We start from the raw sequence: 17872 nt of genomic DNA, 5'->3' as shown, positions 1-17872 counted from the left end.
GGTTCACACAAACACTCTTTTGAGCACGATGTGTTGTTCTTATAACTTCTCGAGCTTCTTCTTCGCCTCCTCTTTGATTCGCGCCTTCTCTTCGGCGATCATTCGATCCAATTCCTTATTGAAATTGTCCAGATACTCCATCTCCTTTCGCTCTGCGTTCGACTGCCGTTCTCGCTCCTCTAGCGGAAGCTCTTCGTCTCCCTTGTTCAGCACGCGCTTCACTTCGGGAATGTAGTGCATCAACATCTTCTCCACGCCCTGTTTCAGCGTGATCGAGCTGCTGGGACAGTCTTCACACGCGCCGATCATTCGAACAACCACTTCGCCGGTTTCAGGGAGCCAGGAATCGAAGAGAATATCGCCTCCATCTTGAACGACTCGGGGACGAATGCGAGTGAAGTGAAGGAAACGTTAAAATGAATAGAAGAATCATGAAAAAAATAAAAAAATAACCTAAAAAACTTATAAAATTAAAATAAGGATATGTTTGAAGCACTTCCTTTACGAGCTTCACGACTTCACAGTCGGATTCTTTGATTATATTTGGGTCTTCAGGGATGTCTTTTGGCTCATAAACGGTGATTACAGCTGCATCATCTTCGAAAAAGTGGTGTTAAGAAATTTCGTATGAGTTGTTTTAGGATATCTTATCCAGTTTCTCGTTGAGAACAGAGTCAATATACTCCCACGAGACAGAGGGCTGAAACTCACCTCGTTTTCAAATAGAATACTTTTTTCGCAACGGAGAAACTAGTGGAATTCATGTTCACACCTCGAATTTCTGGAAAGGACAACAAGAGCTGTGCCAGGGGAGAAACGCGTGCTTGGGATACATTCTTGATTTCCTATACATCGAGGACACGAAAAAACGTATACAAGACTCGATCCATAAGCTTCGGGGAGAATTACCATTTCCGGAAACGTTTCATAGCGTTTCACATTTGGATTGGGAGTTGTGTAAGACTTTACGCTTACAAAGCGCGCAAATACGGGACTTCTCCAATTACGAAGTTTACTTCTAATCGTCAATTTTGCAATGCTCTCTCTACGCTGGAGTTATAAAGCGACGGGATAGACGAAAAAACATGATAACAGTTGACTATTCTGAGAAACGAATCAATCCAATCCTAGCATCAAAAGAATAGTTGATAGCAAATGAAGTAATATCCAGTAGAAACATCAACCCTATTGTGATTCTCTGTTATTCCTAGTTTGGTTTACTGCTAGAATACTAATAAGTATTGCACGAGTTTAAATACAAGCCACATTTACTAAAGCATCTTTTAGAAAAACACTAATTCTTTCGTTAGGTAAACGATTTACATAAATATCGTTTTCAAATGTCCTACGTATTGAATTACGTTGCAAGTCCAGTTAGAAACTATGTTTCTTCCATACTTGTTTCAGCACTTTCAAAATACATTATTGGAATTGAAGTTAATTGTAAAGCATGGATTTGCTAGTTATTTGTAGCATTGGGAATTCTCAGCCAAGAACTAAATCTACAGAATGTGGAGCTGAATTTAACGTCAATCGAGGAGGATCTCGGCCTTCAGCTTCCGATTGTTATAAAATCAAGTTTCGCAAAGAGCTTAAAGATTGTGATTCCTTGGACGTCCCTTCTCTCATTGCCGATCGGAGTCTATATCGATAACTTAGACATTGAAATCGGAGATAAGGTATTTGTTGTTGTCTTTTTATGTGAACTAGACTTTTGCAGAAACTCCTGGCAAGAAAACGAGTCCTAGAAAACCGTATGCATGGAGTTGATATGTAACACATAGAGAAACCCCCATGGAGAAGGAAGAGGAAGAAAAAGAAAAAGAAAAAGAAGATACGACGCCGCGTGGAATGTGGGGCGATCGTTATCTAAAACGAATTATGGCAAACGTTTCTATCCGCATCGACAACCTTATTGTGCGATACACTCACGAGAACATCCACACCGTCATGACCTGCAAGGTGCTTTTGTGCTTTTTTTCTTCTGATTGGTAGTATTTCGAAGTCATGTCGAGTGGTCCCGAAGATAATTGGGAATACAACTGGCAGGAGCCTCGCGTAGAACATTGTTTAGTGTACTGATAGAATAGGGATCGAAAGGAATCATGTACAAGAGCATCAACATTGGGGATTTTGTTGTGAGTATTGACTGCATACAGCGGAAAACCCCCAAACGATCGCTCTTTTCCACGCTCGCTCCGACTCCTGATAAAGACAAAGACAAAGACAAGGAAGCGACGATCGACATGGAGAACAGTGAGCGTGAACGAATCTTTTACTATCCATTGGTGAACAACTTTTCGATGCACATTCGATGTATGTTCTCTCTATGGGAAGGTCTGATCAATTCTGCGATGTCGGGATCTTCGAGTGCAAGCAGTTCCAAATCCAAATCGAAATCGAATTCCAAATCGAATTCGAATTCCGATTCGAAATCGACGAATTGGGGTTTGCCATAATGAATCATCCTTCCTTCTAGACTTGTTCGGGTTTTTATCAGAGAAAGAAGTGGACGAAATCGAGGAATATCATATGCACATTTCAAAGGAAAACGACGAAACGTCCCATTCGACGCAGTACACCGTTCACAATCTTCACACAATCTACGACATCGCCTTCTACACTAATATGGTCGACATTCACATCGATGACAACGTGACTATCAATCTCAATACTTACCAATTGAATGCTCTCATTACTCTCTTAAACCACTTTCTTGATACAGAATCACCCACGCTTGAGACTGTTTCGAGTGAAATGATCGAAATGGAGCGATCGCCGATCGAATCGCCTCCTCCTTCGGAGCTTCTCCAACCTTTAGAAGACCGTGCCGAAGCATTCAATGCAAACTCACCGATGTCTCCCAAATTTAATGTGAATAGTATTGCGTTGTATGTCGGGACGCTCCATTTCACCTATTCCATGCCTCGAAATCTTCTGCCTTCTGCTTATCAAGTCACCGCGGATAATACCATTCCCGTAATGGGAGAAGGCAAAGAGCCAAAGAAGGAGGTGTATCTCTCGACGCTCTCTGTTCCGTTTGCTTTGTTGTTTTGAACGTTGATTGTAGGAAAACGATGCATAAATCGGTGCTGGAAATGACGATTGGCGGCATGGAGTTTGTGGCCAACATGTATGACAATCAGTTTTACTCGGCAGATTGCATTTTTGTTCTGCGCGATGTATGCAATGGGAATCGAAATCACTTCTAGTTTTCGCTGAGCGTGATGGACAAGCCGTTAATCCAGTGGAATTCGCAGACTGATGTGAGAAAGCCGCACAAACCGAGCCACATCTGCATGTTTGGCGAGCGCCAGTTTCTGGAAGATGCGTCCAAACACGCGGAGTATTTGAAGGAAGAGAACGGATTCGTGGCGCGTCTGAAGAAGTACTCTTCGCTCTACCAAGACTACATGCTGTACAAGCACACGCTGCATGACGAAATCATTCCAGCGGGATGCATCGAAATTAGCTGCACGAATCTGCATATCACCAAGGATCTGAGTATGATTCCCGTGCTGTCGACGGTGATGAACAACATCATGCCCGTTCTCGTTCCTTCTGCCGTTCACCAATAGATTCTTCTCTCTTCCAAGAAGAGTCCGAACCCAAGCGAAGAAATGAGTAAGAGTAAGGAAGAAACACAAACAGCCATCGTAGCTGCCCACAACGACTATTTCTTCCAAGCCAAGATCTCCAACTTCTCGCTCTCTTACGCCGTCGGCAGTTCATCGAGCTCCACTTCCTCTTCTCTGTTAGCTATGTCTCTGAAGTCGTTGGATTTGCTCTATTTCAACAATCTCGCATGTCCTCATTGCCCCATCGCGGCTTCAGAGCTGGTTCTCTCGCTGGATGTATCCGACTTTTCAGTCCGGAGCAGTTTGCCATTTGTGAATCGTGTTCCATAGATTATCGCTCTCTCTTCACCGTCGATTCCTTCCGAGTCCACCTGCTGAACAACCGCCAAGAGCTGTCCGGAAGCATCTTCTGCGATAAGGCAAGCGCTCGCCTGGACGCAGATGGGATTTCGGCGTGGCTTTCTGCAGGGAATGAAATCGCGCGGCTGCTGAACGTCCCGATCTCGCTGACTTTGCCTCAGGTACTCGAAGCGGTTTGCGATTCATCGTAGTCATCCGATGTGATTAATCTTCTGTTTGTCAATCTGTTTGGGCATATTTCTATCAAGAAGGTCGATTATGTGATCACGAATGAATCGATGGTGCATTCCAAGGTGGTATTCCAGTCGATTTCGATAACGAAGAACGAGCAGCCGCTCTTTTCGTATCCCGCCAAGACCAATTTTGATTCAATCTCCAATGCGTTTGAGATGATTATCGAGAATCAAGAGAGCGAAAGACGAGTCACATGCACCTCTTCTGCTATGTTTATTCACTTGCTTGGACTCATAACGTTGCTAAACGATGTGTTTTCTTGGATTCGAAGCAACAAACGACCTGATTCGAGTGTGCTTTCTCCGGTTTCTCCGATTGAAAGCAAACCCAAGGAAGAGTCGAATTCGTTTATTCTATTCAATATCGACATTCGAGAAATGCTGAAGTCGCTGACTTTGGTCAACGTGTTCATTCGTCCGGTCCAAGTCGTTCTGTCGGAAGACATTCACTTCTTCACTCCTACAATCACGATCGCGACTACGACCGATTCGGAAGACGCGCAGAAGCAGGAACTCTCTATGATCGTGAAGGACTTCTGCTTGCTTTATCGAGACCAGCCAGTGGTTCGACTCAATGATTTGATGATGATCTTGGACTTTATCAACTACACAATTCACTGCTCAAGCCAGAATCTCGCGATTTCTTTGAGTTCCGCATTCATTCATTCTCTTCTCCTCATGTCCACTCAATACGAAGCCTTCCTCTCGATGCTCTCCGCCGATGTAAAGAGCCTCGATGAGTCGCTTGAGCACACCGAAGTTGTGACTGAAGGTTCGATCTATCTGCGATCTTCGCTGGATCGCATGTCGATCGATAAAGACAATCTGCTTCGTCGCCGTTCGTCCTGCTCTCAAGGCGATTCTGCGCAAGAGCCTACAGAGGAAAGAAAGCGAATCATTTCGGTGTTCAAGTTTTCTTATGTGTTGGACACAATGCAGCTGACGCTCGTGAATGAAACGCAAACGGTGCTGAAAGGATCGCTGCAGAATTGCAGTTTCTATGTGGATGAAGAGGAGATCCAGCTGGGATGTCAGCAAGTGCGACTGACGCAGGACGCTGACGATTATGTTCTGGTCGAGAGTTTTAATCAAGCATTCAATCTGGTGTGTACTATCAGTGATTATCTGCAGTGCTCTGTGTCTCTCGGGAACTTTGGAGTGAACGTGAATCTGGATCGCGTCGGCGTCTTGCTCCACGAGCTCCCTTCATTCATTCCGGAAATGCCCAAATCATCCAGAACGCCCAAATCGCCCAAGCCAGCGACGAATGATGAACGAAAACACGTTCTTTTCCTGTTGAGCATTTCGCAATCCTCTGTGAGCTGCTTCTATTCCTCCGCGTCGTTCTATCTGCTCAAAGTGATTCAAATGCGTCTGCAATACGAGCAGCTTCCCACGCATTCTGATCAACTTTCGTTCCAATTGCAGAATTTCTTTATCGCGGACACTTCGAATCGTTTGCTCCTGACCGATTTCTCGTGCCAATTGGACGTCGAACGATTGTATTATCGGACGGGCGATATTCTTTCGGTCCAATTCTTGGTTCCCAAAGTGGATGCAGCGATTCAGATCGAAGATGTGGAGCATTTGCTTCTCCTGCTTCACCACTTCATCGAGTTGTTTTCGCATTCGCACAACGCTCCGGCGATCGAGCCAGAAAACGCGGCAGAAACCCGCAAGCCGTCCAGCGAAATGCGAGTCAAACTGCAACTGAACGATGTGCATTTGGAGCTGAGCAAACCGAACCACTGTCTTTCGACCACGCTTTCTGCGTTTTATTTCTCCTTCCAAACCGGCTCTTTAGAGAAGAGCGAACGCATGCTGGCTCTGGGATCGTTGCGCTGTGTGATGGATGAGATCGAGGTTCTTTCTTTCAAAACGCTCCCCTTCAGCGACAATGTGGAATCACTCTGCTTGTGTATCGATCGAGAGCCTCACAAGAAAGAACACAGCGAGTGGTTTTATGTGTATGTTGGCGATCTTTGCTGTGCCGTGACTCCCGATCTCATCGATTTGTGTGTTCTTTCGTTTTTCAATCTCCCTGTGGCCGCTACAACCTTTTCATCTCCCTCTACACCGGCGACCAGCTCTTCTCCTTCTCCTTCTTCCAATTCGTCCGTCTCGACTGCATCCCCGAAGCCGGTTCGATCGACTGTGAAGTACGGCGTTTCGGTCAACACGCAGTCGGTGCAGATGCGCCTGCTGGTTCCTTACCAGACTTCCTTTATCATGGCGTTTTCTTCGCTCAACGCGATTGTATCGACGGTTTCCGCGCATGTCGAGCTGCAACGCGCCTGCGTTCTTTTAGACAAGGACAACGCGCACTTCTCGACGGATATTTACCAGTCGAACCTGGCGACATTCACACCGATCGTCGATGAATGCAAAATCGTTCTTTCTGTGGACATTCCGGCGGATTTGTCGCCACGACTCATCTCGTTGGACATTCAGGACATCACGATGGCGATCGACGATCAGTTCTTCAGTCGCCTTTCTCTTGTACTCTCCGTCTATCAGCCGCTTCTGAATTGGTTGACTACTCGCAAACCGGATGTTTCGAGCCTTGAATCCGACTCTTGTGCTTCGTATTCCTTCTCAAACGACAGTTTCATCGACGAGAATGTTCTGCCGAGTCTCTTCGAGCTGAGTCAGCTGCAAATCGTTCTGCAAGATATCTGGCCAGAAGAGAAGCAATTGGTTGTGATTCCTTCGCTCTTCACGACCTCCGAATCGATCAAAGTGTTCCCCACTCTCGATTATTACCACATCATCAATGGCGGGATCCCGCAGATTCTTCCCATCGAAACGGTGCGAGAGCAGAAATACCTCCAGCAAACCGAGCCGCAGAAGTCGTTCTTCTCGTTCTGGTCGCAGCCGCGCGACCCAAACACCGAGACATCGCCTCTGTCCATTAAGATGCAGTTCCGCTTCCCGAATTTCGTCCGAATTTTCTCCATCGTCGTGAAGAATCTCACCCGCGACTCCATCGAGCAGATTCTCGGCGCTGGCTCTTCTGTCGTTTTCGGCGACTGCTTAGAATTCGATTTGCTGGCGTGGTCCGAAATCAATCGGTCCTTCCAATACATCAAATCCGTCTGCGTTTCGATCGCCGAAACCGCGGTTGCCGTCTCACTTCCCCCCTTCGATACAGGCGTTAGCAAAGAAGAAGCGTCTGCTTCGCTGCACAGCGTTCCGACCTCCGAGTTTTTCGAAATGACGCCTCCGTACAGCTACAGCAGTCGCTATCAGATCATCGTGCATCTCCGTCGCCCTGCGACCACCTCGATCACTCGGCAAGCGCTTCTCACGGGCGTAGCAAAGCTCATCGCTTCGAATGTGAGTTTCCGCTATTTCATATCCTTGCATCGATTTCAGGAGCGTTGAATCCTTCATTCCACTCAGACCCTTCTCTCGATCAGTACATTTCCTTCGCATTCACCTCGAATATGTTCGTTCTCAAGCTGAATCATTCGTGTTGTGGCGATTCGCTGCGTTCTTCCGACGCACTGCAAGTGTCCGTGTCCAAGCCAAAACTGCTCTATCGCCTGTCGAAGGACTGCCAAGAGCTCTCTCTCTACGGAAGTATCAGCATGAATTCTGTGAATCTGGAGAGTTTGCTGCTCATGCCGATTCTCCAGAAGTTTAACTGCTACTGCTCGTGCGTTTTGCGTTCTTCGAATTCTGTGTAGACTGACTCGTCTGTCGGTGAATTCGTTCTATCTTCCGAACTGCTTGCATTGCTCGCTCGCGACTTCGGCATTGGAGATTATCATCAATAACGACGCCCTGCTTCTGGCCAATCATCTTCTCGACGGATATCTCTACGCGTGGAAGCATCCCGAGCCTGCAAAGGAAGAAACATCGAATCAGTTGCTCTGCTCCAGCCGTCGGATTACTTTCGTGAACAACAGCATGGACGATCTTTTCGTCTCGCAGCTCTTTTCGGACGAAGCGGTTCTCCTCTCTCGCAACACAGCCACACCTTATTCCTACAAAATCGCCTCCGTCATCAACCAGGAAGCTCCGATTCTTCGATTCTCGCTCGCTCTGCATGAGTCTGAGTAGCTTTCAGCGTTGTGTGTTTGAGTGGAAGGAATGTCGCCACGCCTGGAGCCTGGTCGAAGGGAATCAACATTCATTCGTTCAGTCAGGACAAGGAGGAAACCATCAAGCTCTTCTTGGAGCGACGCGTGGGCGATGAGTCGACAGCTCACTACGAAGTAAGGATTCGGTTTTATCACATCGAGTGAACTGTAGACGATGTATATTTCGGTCGTCAACACATTGCTGCAAGTCACCGTGACGATTTTCTCTCCGATCCGGCTGCTCTCGATGCTCGCGACGCCTCTGGAAGTGCAGCTGCGCGACGAAAAGCGAATCAGCAACCCCGTTACTCCTGCAACAATCTCGATTCAGCACTTTTTAGACCACTTCCACGACCCTTCAGATCGCTCTGTGCGACCAATCTATTACACGCCGTTTCCCTTTTCGATGGTGAATCACTTCGATTATTATGATCGCGAGCGAGAAGAGAACCAGAACCGCGTGTTCATTCGACTGCGAAACAAAACGGCGGGCATTTGGGGAAGCTGGCTGCGTCTTCCGGACGTTTATTATGGCCAGAGTTATCGTTTGTGCCGCATTCACATCCCGATCGACAATGACAACAACTACAACTACTGCTATTTAGTGAATCGCTACTCCGAGGAATTGAAATCGAACGTGTTGGAATTGCTTCCTGCGATGATGTTCATGAATCACACTCCCGACGATCTCACATTCAAGAATTACATCAACGAGGGTCGAATTCCGCAAGGAGGAACGGAGCGAATCGACTTCAATTATGTGTTGAATAATGATATTAACAACGGATTGGTGATTCGTCCTTCGTCTCAGCCCGCAGCGCTTTCCACTGTGATCGACGTTACTGAAAACGCTCCGCTCAAGGATGCGATCTGTGTCGAAGACGTGCTTCGCTATCGAATCGTCCGCGAAACGCTTTATTCAAATCAACCGAGTCATTACCAAGTTCAAGTCGTTTCGATTTATCCCCTTCTCAGCTTCATCAATCGCTGCGACAGCGTAGAATTCGCTCGATCTCGTCTCCTTCATAGACTCTCCAGCTTAGTTTAATGACGCGGTCGCAGAGCGGCGTTCTGCACACGCAGTTCTGTCTGATGGCTGCGCATTCCTCAGGAAACCTCACGATTTCTGTCGACGGAAGCGACTTCAATGCGGTTTCGCTCACATCGCCGGCGCCTGACGATCTGGAAGAATCCACACCAAAGCGAGTGGTGGAGCGACAGAGCCATATCGCGCTGGCGTTGGGCTCTTCTGCCGATTCCGCGGCGTGGTCGAGCAGTTTGTTGGTGTCATTGGAACCGGAATCGTTCTTTACGATCGTTCGGAACGAAGTGATTTTGGTTCCGGTGTACAATGCTTCGACACGAACGAACGATTGCTTCTATCCGATTCGAGTCGATACCAAAACGATTGAAGGCGTGGATACGATCGTTTTCTCCCCGTTCGCAGTCCTCACAAACTCGCTGCGCGAAGCGATTCTGGTGAACAGTGCTGGCTTTGTGCGGTCGATCGAACCAGGAGAAACGTGTCCGTATATGACTCGCCAGATGGACAATCGAACGGATCGCTTTGTCTTTTCGATCAAGGGACTTTCGCAGGGCTCGTATTCCTGGAGCGACGAGGCGAAACTGATCGAAGACTCGACCGACTTCGTGTTGGTGACTTCGGTTTGTTCTTCTCTTTCTTGTTGTGATTGTAGCCGTTTTTGGTCCACGCTTCGATTCTGCATCCGTCGATCGACGCGGATTCATCCAGCATCGTTGTGGACTTCCATCCCTGGACACCTCCGCCCTTCATTCTCACCAATCACACCTTCATCGATCTTCGAATCGCCGGCGAAGGAAGCGAAGCTTCGATTCTTCTTCCTCATCAGCAAGTCAAATCGTTCTCCCTCCCTTCATTCATAGGCCATCGATTTTGATTGGTGCGTTTTGGCGCGCGTTGTGGAGGAACGATACGGAAAACATGTTCGGGAAGGCACGCCGGATTCGTACTGGGTGAAGGCGCAGCCCACGCCGCACGTTTCGATCAACGCCGAACGCGGCCAGTCCTATCGCGTCACGTTCTTCACGCATTACAACAGCACGGCCGAAGGTGTGTTCCAAACGGCAGCCAATCAGAACGTTGCGAAGCCGTGGACGCGGCCGTTGTGGCTGGACAAAACATCTTCGAAATGCATCAACGTGTTTTTAGATGGAGTGCAGCATCCTCTGTTCTTATACTGCTACCATCTCCATAATATTCACTTCTTGGAAGTATTCGATGCGGTTCCAACGCTTCTTTTGTCTCCACTCTTTTCACGCTCGTTGCAAATCCGCCATTTTGTGAAATCCAACTACATGAATCCTTCCTACAACGGAACCGATTCAGAACGATCCACTGATTCTTCCATCGACTCCTCGCTTTCCTATATCGACTTGTCGTTTACACAGGGAGCCACTTCAGCCTTCGATCCCTCCAGCAAGTCCTATCAAATGTTCGCCACGCAGTCGATCGCTGACACGACCGAGCTGGCCAATCAGATTCTTTATCAGCCTCCTTATATGAACGGAAACAATCTCCAAGTGCTTATCGATGTGCCTTCCGTTTCGCTGAGTTTTTACGAGATGCAAAACGGGGTGTATCGCGAGTTGGTCCATTTCGTAGCGCAGAGTCTTCAGTTCTCGCTTCAACGCGGCGTTCCCGAGCTGTTTAGTAGTCATTCTTGATCATGATGACCACTAGACGAAGTCGTCAAGTCGCTGCCTCTTTTGCAGCTGGACTCTCTCACAGCCATCACAGCGGAAATCAGCGATATTCAGATCGATTCGTTCCTATCTCCCGACAAGCCGATTCTCCAAATCCCCTACCAGCACAGCAATTCGAAAAAGCCGATCACCCTCAGCCTCGTATTCGATCAGATGCAGAACCACCGTTTGCCATCGTATTGAACGTTCTCGCTGCGCTATTGGATAGAAGCGTGCTGCTCTTCGATCTTTCGCTTCCCTACATGTGGGTCGATGTAACCGACAAGCATCTCACATCGCTTCTCTCGTCCTTCTCTTCTCTCCTCGCCCTCTCGTCTCTCTATCGTCATCGCCCTGCGATGTCTCCTCCTTCTCTCGCAGTGTCCACCCGCTCTCCCCCTCCTCCCTATCTTTTCATCGGCTATTGTCGCATCCACCCCATCTACTTCCTCCTCTCCATCGAGCTGAACACGTTCGTCTCGCTGTCCTTCCAGCGAACGCCGCTTCGTTTCCGCGTCCACCCGCTCACCCAAGCCACCGGCCGAATCGAAGACTTCCTTCGACAGATCGTCAACGGGCTGCTTCCCTCGGTGCTGCTGCAGTCGCCCTCCTTCGTGGGCGCGCTGGATCTCATCGGAAACCCCGCCAATCTCGTCATTTCGCTGTATAACAGCATCGTGAACGTGGTTCGGAACCCGCTCTCCGCCGTACCGATCCCTCATCGCTTCGATCGTAGCTCCGCAGCGGCGAAGGAATCATCGCAGCGCTCGAGCAGGCCACGTCTTCTTCGCTCTCCCTCCTGCAGACGCTCATCAGCAGCACGCTCTCGAGCGTCTCGTCGATCAGCGGCAGTCTGAGTCGCAACATTCAGCGTCTCAACGACGACGACGAATGTTTGTGCAGCGCGCTCCGTTCATTCCTAGCGTTCTCTCTCTCTTCGCTTCTCTCCTCTGGCTTCGGCGTGATCTCCTCCACCACCCAAGTCGCTTTTTTCGCCCTCTCTCACCCCCAGTCCATCGTGCGATCCACCGCCGCGTCCGAACACGTCCAGCTCGTCCGGCCTTCTCGCAGCAACCGCGCCAGCGTGTACATGCAGCTGCTCTACCAGTGGAAGCTGATCGATCCGGGCGAGAGCCTGGCGCTGCGCGTGACCTGCGCCGTGGACGTCGTGAACCTCAGCAGCAGCTGGGTGAACTACAGCGAGCTGCGGAACGTTCTGTTCCTGGCGAGCAATGTGGAAATGGCGGAGAGAAGTGACGTGTAGTGCTGCTGCTATCTGTATGTGTCGAAGCTGACGGATTCGGGCGAATCCACGTACTCCATCGCGTTCCGAATTCCGTTTTCCAACGTGCTGCCAGGCGAATCGATTGAGACCTAGGTGGAGATGGCGTTCCAGTCGCCGTCGGACCCTGATTTGGTGTTCATTCTGTACCGCGTGAATCGCAGCGTCGACATTCAAATCGAGGAATCGTCGCAGGGAGCAGGCGACAGTCGAACGATGTGGAGCCTTAAAGGGCGGATGACGGATAGTGTGGAGCGCGCGGTCGAGCAGCTGAAGGGAGAACGACCGATGGTCAAGGCGTTTTTGATGGAGCACGAGTCCGAAATCACGTCGTTGTGCGAAGCCAGTTGGTGTTTACGCATTATGGCGGTTTCCTGCAAGGAGCCGAAGAAGGGAGAGAGTCTTGTGAATGCAATTCAACGTCATTAGAGTTGTTTGTTGAACAAAGGGTGGTAGAAGTATATAAGATCTTCCTCTGCGGTCGCTTCCTTTACATCTGTTAATTGAAGATCGCCAAATCGATCGTATCTACCCATGGATCCACACCGTCGGTACTTACACGCGCAAGTGGTATGTTCCCTTATCCGTCTCAACCTTCACAAAGTAATTCAGGCCTGCAACCTATGCTAGACATAGAATGCAGATCCTACCACCTGAGACAGGCAGGCAACAGGCTTAAAAGTAGAAAAGGTCGTTTCGTACTTCTTTTCGACAAGTGGCTTCATTTTCTGAGTGATCTAATATGGATATTAACCACAATCAGATACCTCAACGACTCGATCATCCACTGCGTGAGGCATCGAACCTCCGCACATTACAGCTATTCCTCACATCTATCTACCAACCATACGCTTTCCGCTTTCCATGTGGTAAGAATTCTCGATATTACAAAAAAAGAATGAATGAAGAAAACAAGCAAAAGTCCCTAAATATACTAGCAATCGAAAAACAAGGCTGCGGACATAACATCTAAGATCTTGGAAGGCTCGATAGGGAAATCCGAGAGGCTCATCTCTCCCTGCTTTCTACGCTTGGCAATTTAATGAAAGCTCACTTGTCCTTTAATTGAAGGTAATCAATAACGAGAGTCAAAATGTCCGAGTTTATCTCGGACACATGAAATACAACGGGGTCGTCCTTTTTCTCGTTGTCAATACTTTCTACCTTGTCTAGGACTCGTGTTTGGCCCAATCACTTACTGGCGAAGAGAGTGCGAAAGAGTCCCGAATATTCTATCAGGAGCCTCTTCGATACATGGAATGAGATGTTGTCTTTCCTAGAAGGTAAAAAGACAAAACAACCATCAACGAAACAAGAATCACCGTATCTTCCATTGCAAAGCAGACCTCTTGGTCAACCCCTGAACAATGAATAATCGTGTAAACTTGTTATCTTATCGTATTCGCTTTCCAGTTTTTGCCCCTATTTTTTCCAAATCACATTATTATTATTATTATATAGATGGTGATCACGAATCCTAAGTTTTTGAACAGACTAAATAAAGAATACAACGATATAAAGACCAAACAAAATTATTTCGATGTCCAGCTGGTAGACAACAATCTTCAACACTGGCGTATCAAGTTCGTGGGACCTCATGACACTGCATACGAAGGTCTTCCTTTTGAGGTTGATATCTTGATTGGAGTTGTTCAATTCATTTTAACTGACTTTGTAGGATAAGTGGCCGTTTGAAATCCCGAAGTTCCAGTTTGTAACGCGTGTGTACCATCCAAATGTATTTAGTAGTGGAAGCATCTGTCTTAATGTGATTCAATCGAGTGCCTATTCTCCTGCCGCTACTCTTGAAACACAGATGAACAACCTTTTGCTACTCCTTCAGGAACCTAATCCTGATAGTCCTGCTAATGGTGAGGCTGCATCAGATTGGCGCAAAGGATATGAACATTTTAAAAGTGCTGTCCGAAGACACATGTGTTTGTATCTTTGTTGCAACAAACAATGCGTCTAATACAGGGAGTCAATTTCTTTTGCATAGTGTTGTTGAATAACGGGTCTTCGTAGCTTCATCGTAGCAGTCAGTTCACCATTTCCGACAGTAAACTCATTCAAAAGGATACACCAATTACGGATTACCTGTGACTGGGTTCTTACACCCTTATTATATTTCCCAAGAACCCCATTTATATATTTCTTCACTGTACTATCATGTATGGCCTGCTCCACCGTTTTCACATCCGTACCAAGTTCTTCCAAAAACGCAACAGTCTCTTTGGTTAATCGATGAGTCGATTCTCCTTCCTCATCCAGATCGCATCGTAAACAAATCAGGATAGCGAGATAATCCCTTTTGTCCCCAACAACGATGCAGCTGCTGATAATAGGCGATAGCTCCATGATACGGTTCTCGATCCCAACAGGTGAAATGCGTTCGCCTCTTGTGTTTACGATTTGCTCTTTGAGTCTCCCTGTAATCGTCAAGAATCCATCTTTATCCATGCTCCCCATATCTCCTGTATGCAAGAAGCCATCGTTATCAATTGCTTTGAAGGTTTCTTCTGGCTGCTTCAAATATCCCATCATAACATTGCGACCTCTGTACATGATTTCGCTATCTGAGTTGATTGTGACGTCCACTCCTGGGAAAGGCAGGCCAACTGTTCCCATCTTCCACAGCTGATTTACATTGGTGCACGTGGTCACAGGCGCAGTCCCTTCGCTCTGCCCCAATAGATCCATAATTGGGATGTTCAAAGAGGCAAAGAAGTGAAGAGTATCTTCGGTTAGATTCGCCGCAGAAGCGACTGCAATATGAACTCTAGTCGAATGAGTACATACTGACAACTTACGCTGACAATCCTAACTCCTCTCGTATTCGCTTGAAGAAGAATTCGTTGGCCAACCAATATCCAAACGGATGTTTGGGCTTATGCTTATACTGGGTAGAAAGAGTGGCAGCAGTGCCAACTCGACGCGCCCAATTTACAAATTTCAAGGCAAGTCCCTCCTTCTCTGCTAACTTGATTTTGACTCGCTCCATCATTTTTTCGTATACGCGAGGAACAGATACGAAAATAGTAGGCTGAACTTTCTTCAGAGTGTTGATCAACGAACCACTCAATGCATCGGGTTCAGCCATGAAAATGGTCATTGGATTGTACAAAAACACCAAACAATCCACATACTGAGCAGCGACATGATTTAAGGGGAGAAACCCAACCATTCGCTCTACTCCACACAATCCAAATACGTCTTTCACAGCCAAAGCATTGTACGTGCAATTGTCATGCGAACACATGACTCCTTTCGGATCTCCAGTAGTTCCTGACGTGTATATAATCGTGGCACAACTACCTGGGACAACACAATTAATGCGATCTTCTATGATTTTGCTAGGAACATCCATTCCCAGTTTCAAAAAGTCTTCCCAGGAATAACACAGAGCAAATCCATCATGAAATATGGGAAGAAGCTCATCTTGCCAGTAACTAACAATGATTTTCAGTTTTGGCAACTGGTCACGGATGGCTAAAATCTTCGAAAGCTGTTTACCTGACTGACATACACAAATAACAGTTTCAGAATGCGACAAAACGTATTTGCAGGAATCCTCTTTGTTCGTGGTGTAAATTCCAGCAGTAATACCACCTGCCAACCACGTTCCATGCAAACCAAAATGATATTCTGGCGAGTTGAAGCCAATAAAGGTAACAGTGTCCTTCATCTGTAATCCACACTTCACGGCTGCTTTCGCAAAGAGCAAAGCGTTATGATAGTAGTCTTTATAGGTATAGGTATCCCCTTCCTTGCTGACAATAGCAGGAATACAGTTGTATTCGGAGCAGCACCTCGTAAATTCCTACAAGTTACCCTATTTTTGTGTGGGTGGTACACGAGGGATAGTCGTAGGTTCCGGATTGAACTCCCACTTAGGGTCTCGACGTATTTCTACAGTATCGGTCTTATTACAAGCTCTGTATTTATCCGGCAACAAGTCCAACATGAGGTGTGGAGGGCTAAAATTTGTTAACAAGCCTGATTAATCATTCACACTTAATAAACCCGCGGGGATCATCATAAACATTCGTTTGAAGTATTTTAGTACTGGAGCTGAGAAATTATACAGTGTATTCCATAAATCATCATGCTTCCATATTTCTTTCACACTTCTACTTTTTCCAAATTGTTGTGGTGTAACAGGCAATTCTTTTAGTTTTGATTGTCATAAGACATTGCACTTATTCCTTTTAGTTCTATATTCAAAAGAATTGGTATGGCGTTGTTGAAGGCTGGTCACTGTCCTAGTTTGTTCCCAATACGAATGGAATCTGTACTCGACTCAAAAAAGAAAAACGTGGAAAACGAACTTGTAGATAGTGTGTTCAGCGTTTTGAGTTTCTAGCGGCGAATTATATTTGATAATGATGATGACCCGTTTGGACTATCAACAGGAAGTGTAAAAGACATGGGACGTTCTCAACTCGTGCCTCATTTGGAAGATGGCCTTCTCACTAACTCAGAAATGAAGAAGAACATATTGAAGGGGAAGGTTGTCAATCTAATTGAGAAAGATGGGACGATCGCAGTAGGGTTGTTCATAGCGGTTCATAGCAGATGAATTTAAGCACGAAATCGGCTCCGACCATTCCTGTTCAGCGAGAGAACATGCAATCGACCATGCGTCAAGTAACCGAAGGAGTAGTTCGTTTTCAAGTTATTTCATACAGAAACAAGCCGAAGCCCGTCCTCACAAGTTCTGGGAGATGAATACCCCTGAACTAACTCCCGAAGTGAAGCGTGAGTTGGAGATCATCAGCATGCGAAGCTACTGGGACTCTGCTTCCTTCTTTAAAGTACACTCAGCGTTCTGAACTAAGTCGTAGGACCGAAATCGAAAGGAGCTTCCCAAGGAATTCGAGGTTGTGGAGACGAGAGAGGATGATTCGTAGATCGGAACTGTCGTGGCCGGCGCTTTTGATGGCAAGCGAGGTACGTTGACGCGTCGTGAGAAGAAGCAGAGTCTGGCCGACGAGCTGGCTGCAGATGAGGCGTTTAAGTCAAGAAGTGATGTGGTTGTTGAAAAGGAGAAGGCGAAACGGTTGCGTCCTAAGCATAAAAAGCGTCATTAGTTGAATTTATGTTTAATCGAAAAACAAAGCCACCTCCTACGTTCGAGGATATTGACTTAGATGCTAAAAGTAAGAGTTATCGACATGAGTAAATGGGAGACTTGCTTTTCAAGGACTACTACGTTGGAACAAAAGTGTCAATGAAGATGTGGCCAATTAAGGGACTCGTACCGAGCTCTTCGTAAAAAGTATGACATGTAGTCCATTATGGCGGACAGTACGTCAGAAATGAAAGGCAGGATTTTAAATAGACTTTTTGTACAATACAAAGGGTCTCCGAATTGGAAACTTGAAAGTTTGACAATAGACTCAAAAGGCAAAATTGCATGTAACGTCGATTTAGTGAATGTATTGGAAAATACGTTATTTTCCTTCAAGTATCGGTAAGAAGTCATTTGACCATTAGAGCGGAAAAGCAGCTCCAACAAAAAGGGTTGAAGAAGCTCTCTCTAAAACTGAAGGCTTTTTCGGATGACATGGCTTTCTCGTCTCGATTGGATCCCATCACATTGTATAGTAC

At 46.8% G+C, this 17872-nt stretch overlaps 8 protein-coding genes; 4 read left to right on the top strand and 4 right to left on the bottom strand.

Moving 5' to 3' along the window:
• Positions 1-17: 17 nt before the first annotated feature.
• GSBLH_T00000193001 (uncharacterized protein) lies at positions 18-368 on the bottom strand (the record flags this gene model as incomplete). XM_013038370.1 has 2 exons in its annotated part: positions 18-280; positions 316-368. 2 exons carry the CDS (start codon positions 366-368, stop codon positions 40-42), a joined length of 294 nt encoding a protein of 97 aa, XP_012893824.1. The 3' UTR covers positions 18-39.
• A 972-nt stretch (positions 369-1340) lies between these two features.
• Positions 1341-1784, top strand: GSBLH_T00006039001 (uncharacterized protein; the record flags this gene model as incomplete). Its single annotated transcript, XM_013038369.1, has 3 exons — positions 1341-1443; positions 1474-1679; positions 1749-1784. 3 exons carry the CDS (start codon positions 1341-1343, stop codon positions 1782-1784), a joined length of 345 nt encoding a protein of 114 aa, XP_012893823.1.
• Positions 1785-10964: 9180 nt separating this feature from the next.
• On the top strand, positions 10965-12244 carry GSBLH_T00000192001 (uncharacterized protein; the record flags this gene model as incomplete). Its single annotated transcript, XM_013038368.1, has 4 exons — positions 10965-11687; positions 11717-11873; positions 11904-11962; positions 11993-12244. 4 exons carry the CDS (start codon positions 10965-10967, stop codon positions 12242-12244), a joined length of 1191 nt encoding a protein of 396 aa, XP_012893822.1.
• A 443-nt stretch (positions 12245-12687) lies between these two features.
• Positions 12688-13144, bottom strand: GSBLH_T00000191001 (uncharacterized protein; the record flags this gene model as incomplete). XM_013038367.1 has 5 exons in its annotated part: positions 13113-13144; positions 13030-13082; positions 12913-12999; positions 12822-12883; positions 12688-12790 (listed from the first exon to the last, which is right to left on the bottom strand). The coding sequence occupies exons 1-5, from the start codon at positions 13126-13128 to the stop codon at positions 12688-12690; spliced, it is 321 nt and encodes a 106-aa protein (XP_012893821.1). The 5' UTR covers positions 13129-13144.
• A 36-nt stretch (positions 13145-13180) lies between these two features.
• On the bottom strand, positions 13181-13640 carry GSBLH_T00000190001 (uncharacterized protein). XM_013038366.1 has 4 exons: positions 13571-13640; positions 13462-13538; positions 13317-13431; positions 13181-13287 (listed from the first exon to the last, which is right to left on the bottom strand). Exons 1-4 carry the CDS (start codon positions 13594-13596, stop codon positions 13197-13199), a joined length of 309 nt encoding a protein of 102 aa, XP_012893820.1. The 5' UTR covers positions 13597-13640; the 3' UTR covers positions 13181-13196.
• Positions 13641-13723: 83 nt separating this feature from the next.
• Positions 13724-14113, top strand: GSBLH_T00006038001 (uncharacterized protein; the record flags this gene model as incomplete). The annotated part of the gene is made up of 3 exons (XM_013038365.1): positions 13724-13891; positions 13941-14007; positions 14079-14113. The coding sequence occupies 3 exons, from the start codon at positions 13724-13726 to the stop codon at positions 14111-14113; spliced, it is 270 nt and encodes an 89-aa protein (XP_012893819.1).
• Positions 14114-14230: 117 nt separating this feature from the next.
• On the bottom strand, positions 14231-15947 carry GSBLH_T00000189001 (uncharacterized protein; the record flags this gene model as incomplete). The annotated part of the gene is made up of 2 exons (XM_013038364.1): positions 14231-15041; positions 15073-15947. The coding sequence occupies 2 exons, from the start codon at positions 15945-15947 to the stop codon at positions 14231-14233; spliced, it is 1686 nt and encodes a 561-aa protein (XP_012893818.1).
• Positions 15948-16745: 798 nt separating this feature from the next.
• On the top strand, positions 16746-17352 carry GSBLH_T00006037001 (uncharacterized protein; the record flags this gene model as incomplete). The annotated part of the gene is given in 4 exon segments (XM_013038363.1): positions 16746-16808; positions 16825-17076; positions 17107-17142; positions 17173-17352. The coding sequence occupies 4 exon segments, from the start codon at positions 16746-16748 to the stop codon at positions 17350-17352; spliced, it is 531 nt and encodes a 176-aa protein (XP_012893817.1).
• Positions 17353-17872: the final 520 nt, after the last annotated feature.

The sequence above is a fragment of the Blastocystis hominis genome, assembly GCF_000151665.1.
Source record: "Blastocystis hominis, Singapore isolate B (sub-type 7) whole genome shotgun sequence assembly, scaffold_0".
NCBI lineage: Eukaryota > Bigyra > Opalinata > Blastocystidae > Blastocystis > Blastocystis hominis.
The sequence above is the reverse complement of the archived record's forward strand: the minus strand, read 5'-3'. Positions and strand labels throughout refer to the sequence as shown.

Coding starts and splice junctions, on each gene's coding strand:
- GSBLH_T00000190001 (XM_013038366.1), bottom strand. CDS start 13,596: ATGGAAGATACGGTGATTCTTGTTTC. Junction 13,539..13,570: donor GATACGGTGATTCTTGTTTC/GTTGATGGTTGT, acceptor TTTACCTTCTAG/GAAAGACAACATCTCATTCC. Junction 13,432..13,461: donor CTTTCGCACTCTCTTCGCCA/GTAAGTGATTGG, acceptor CACGAGTCCTAG/ACAAGGTAGAAAGTATTGAC.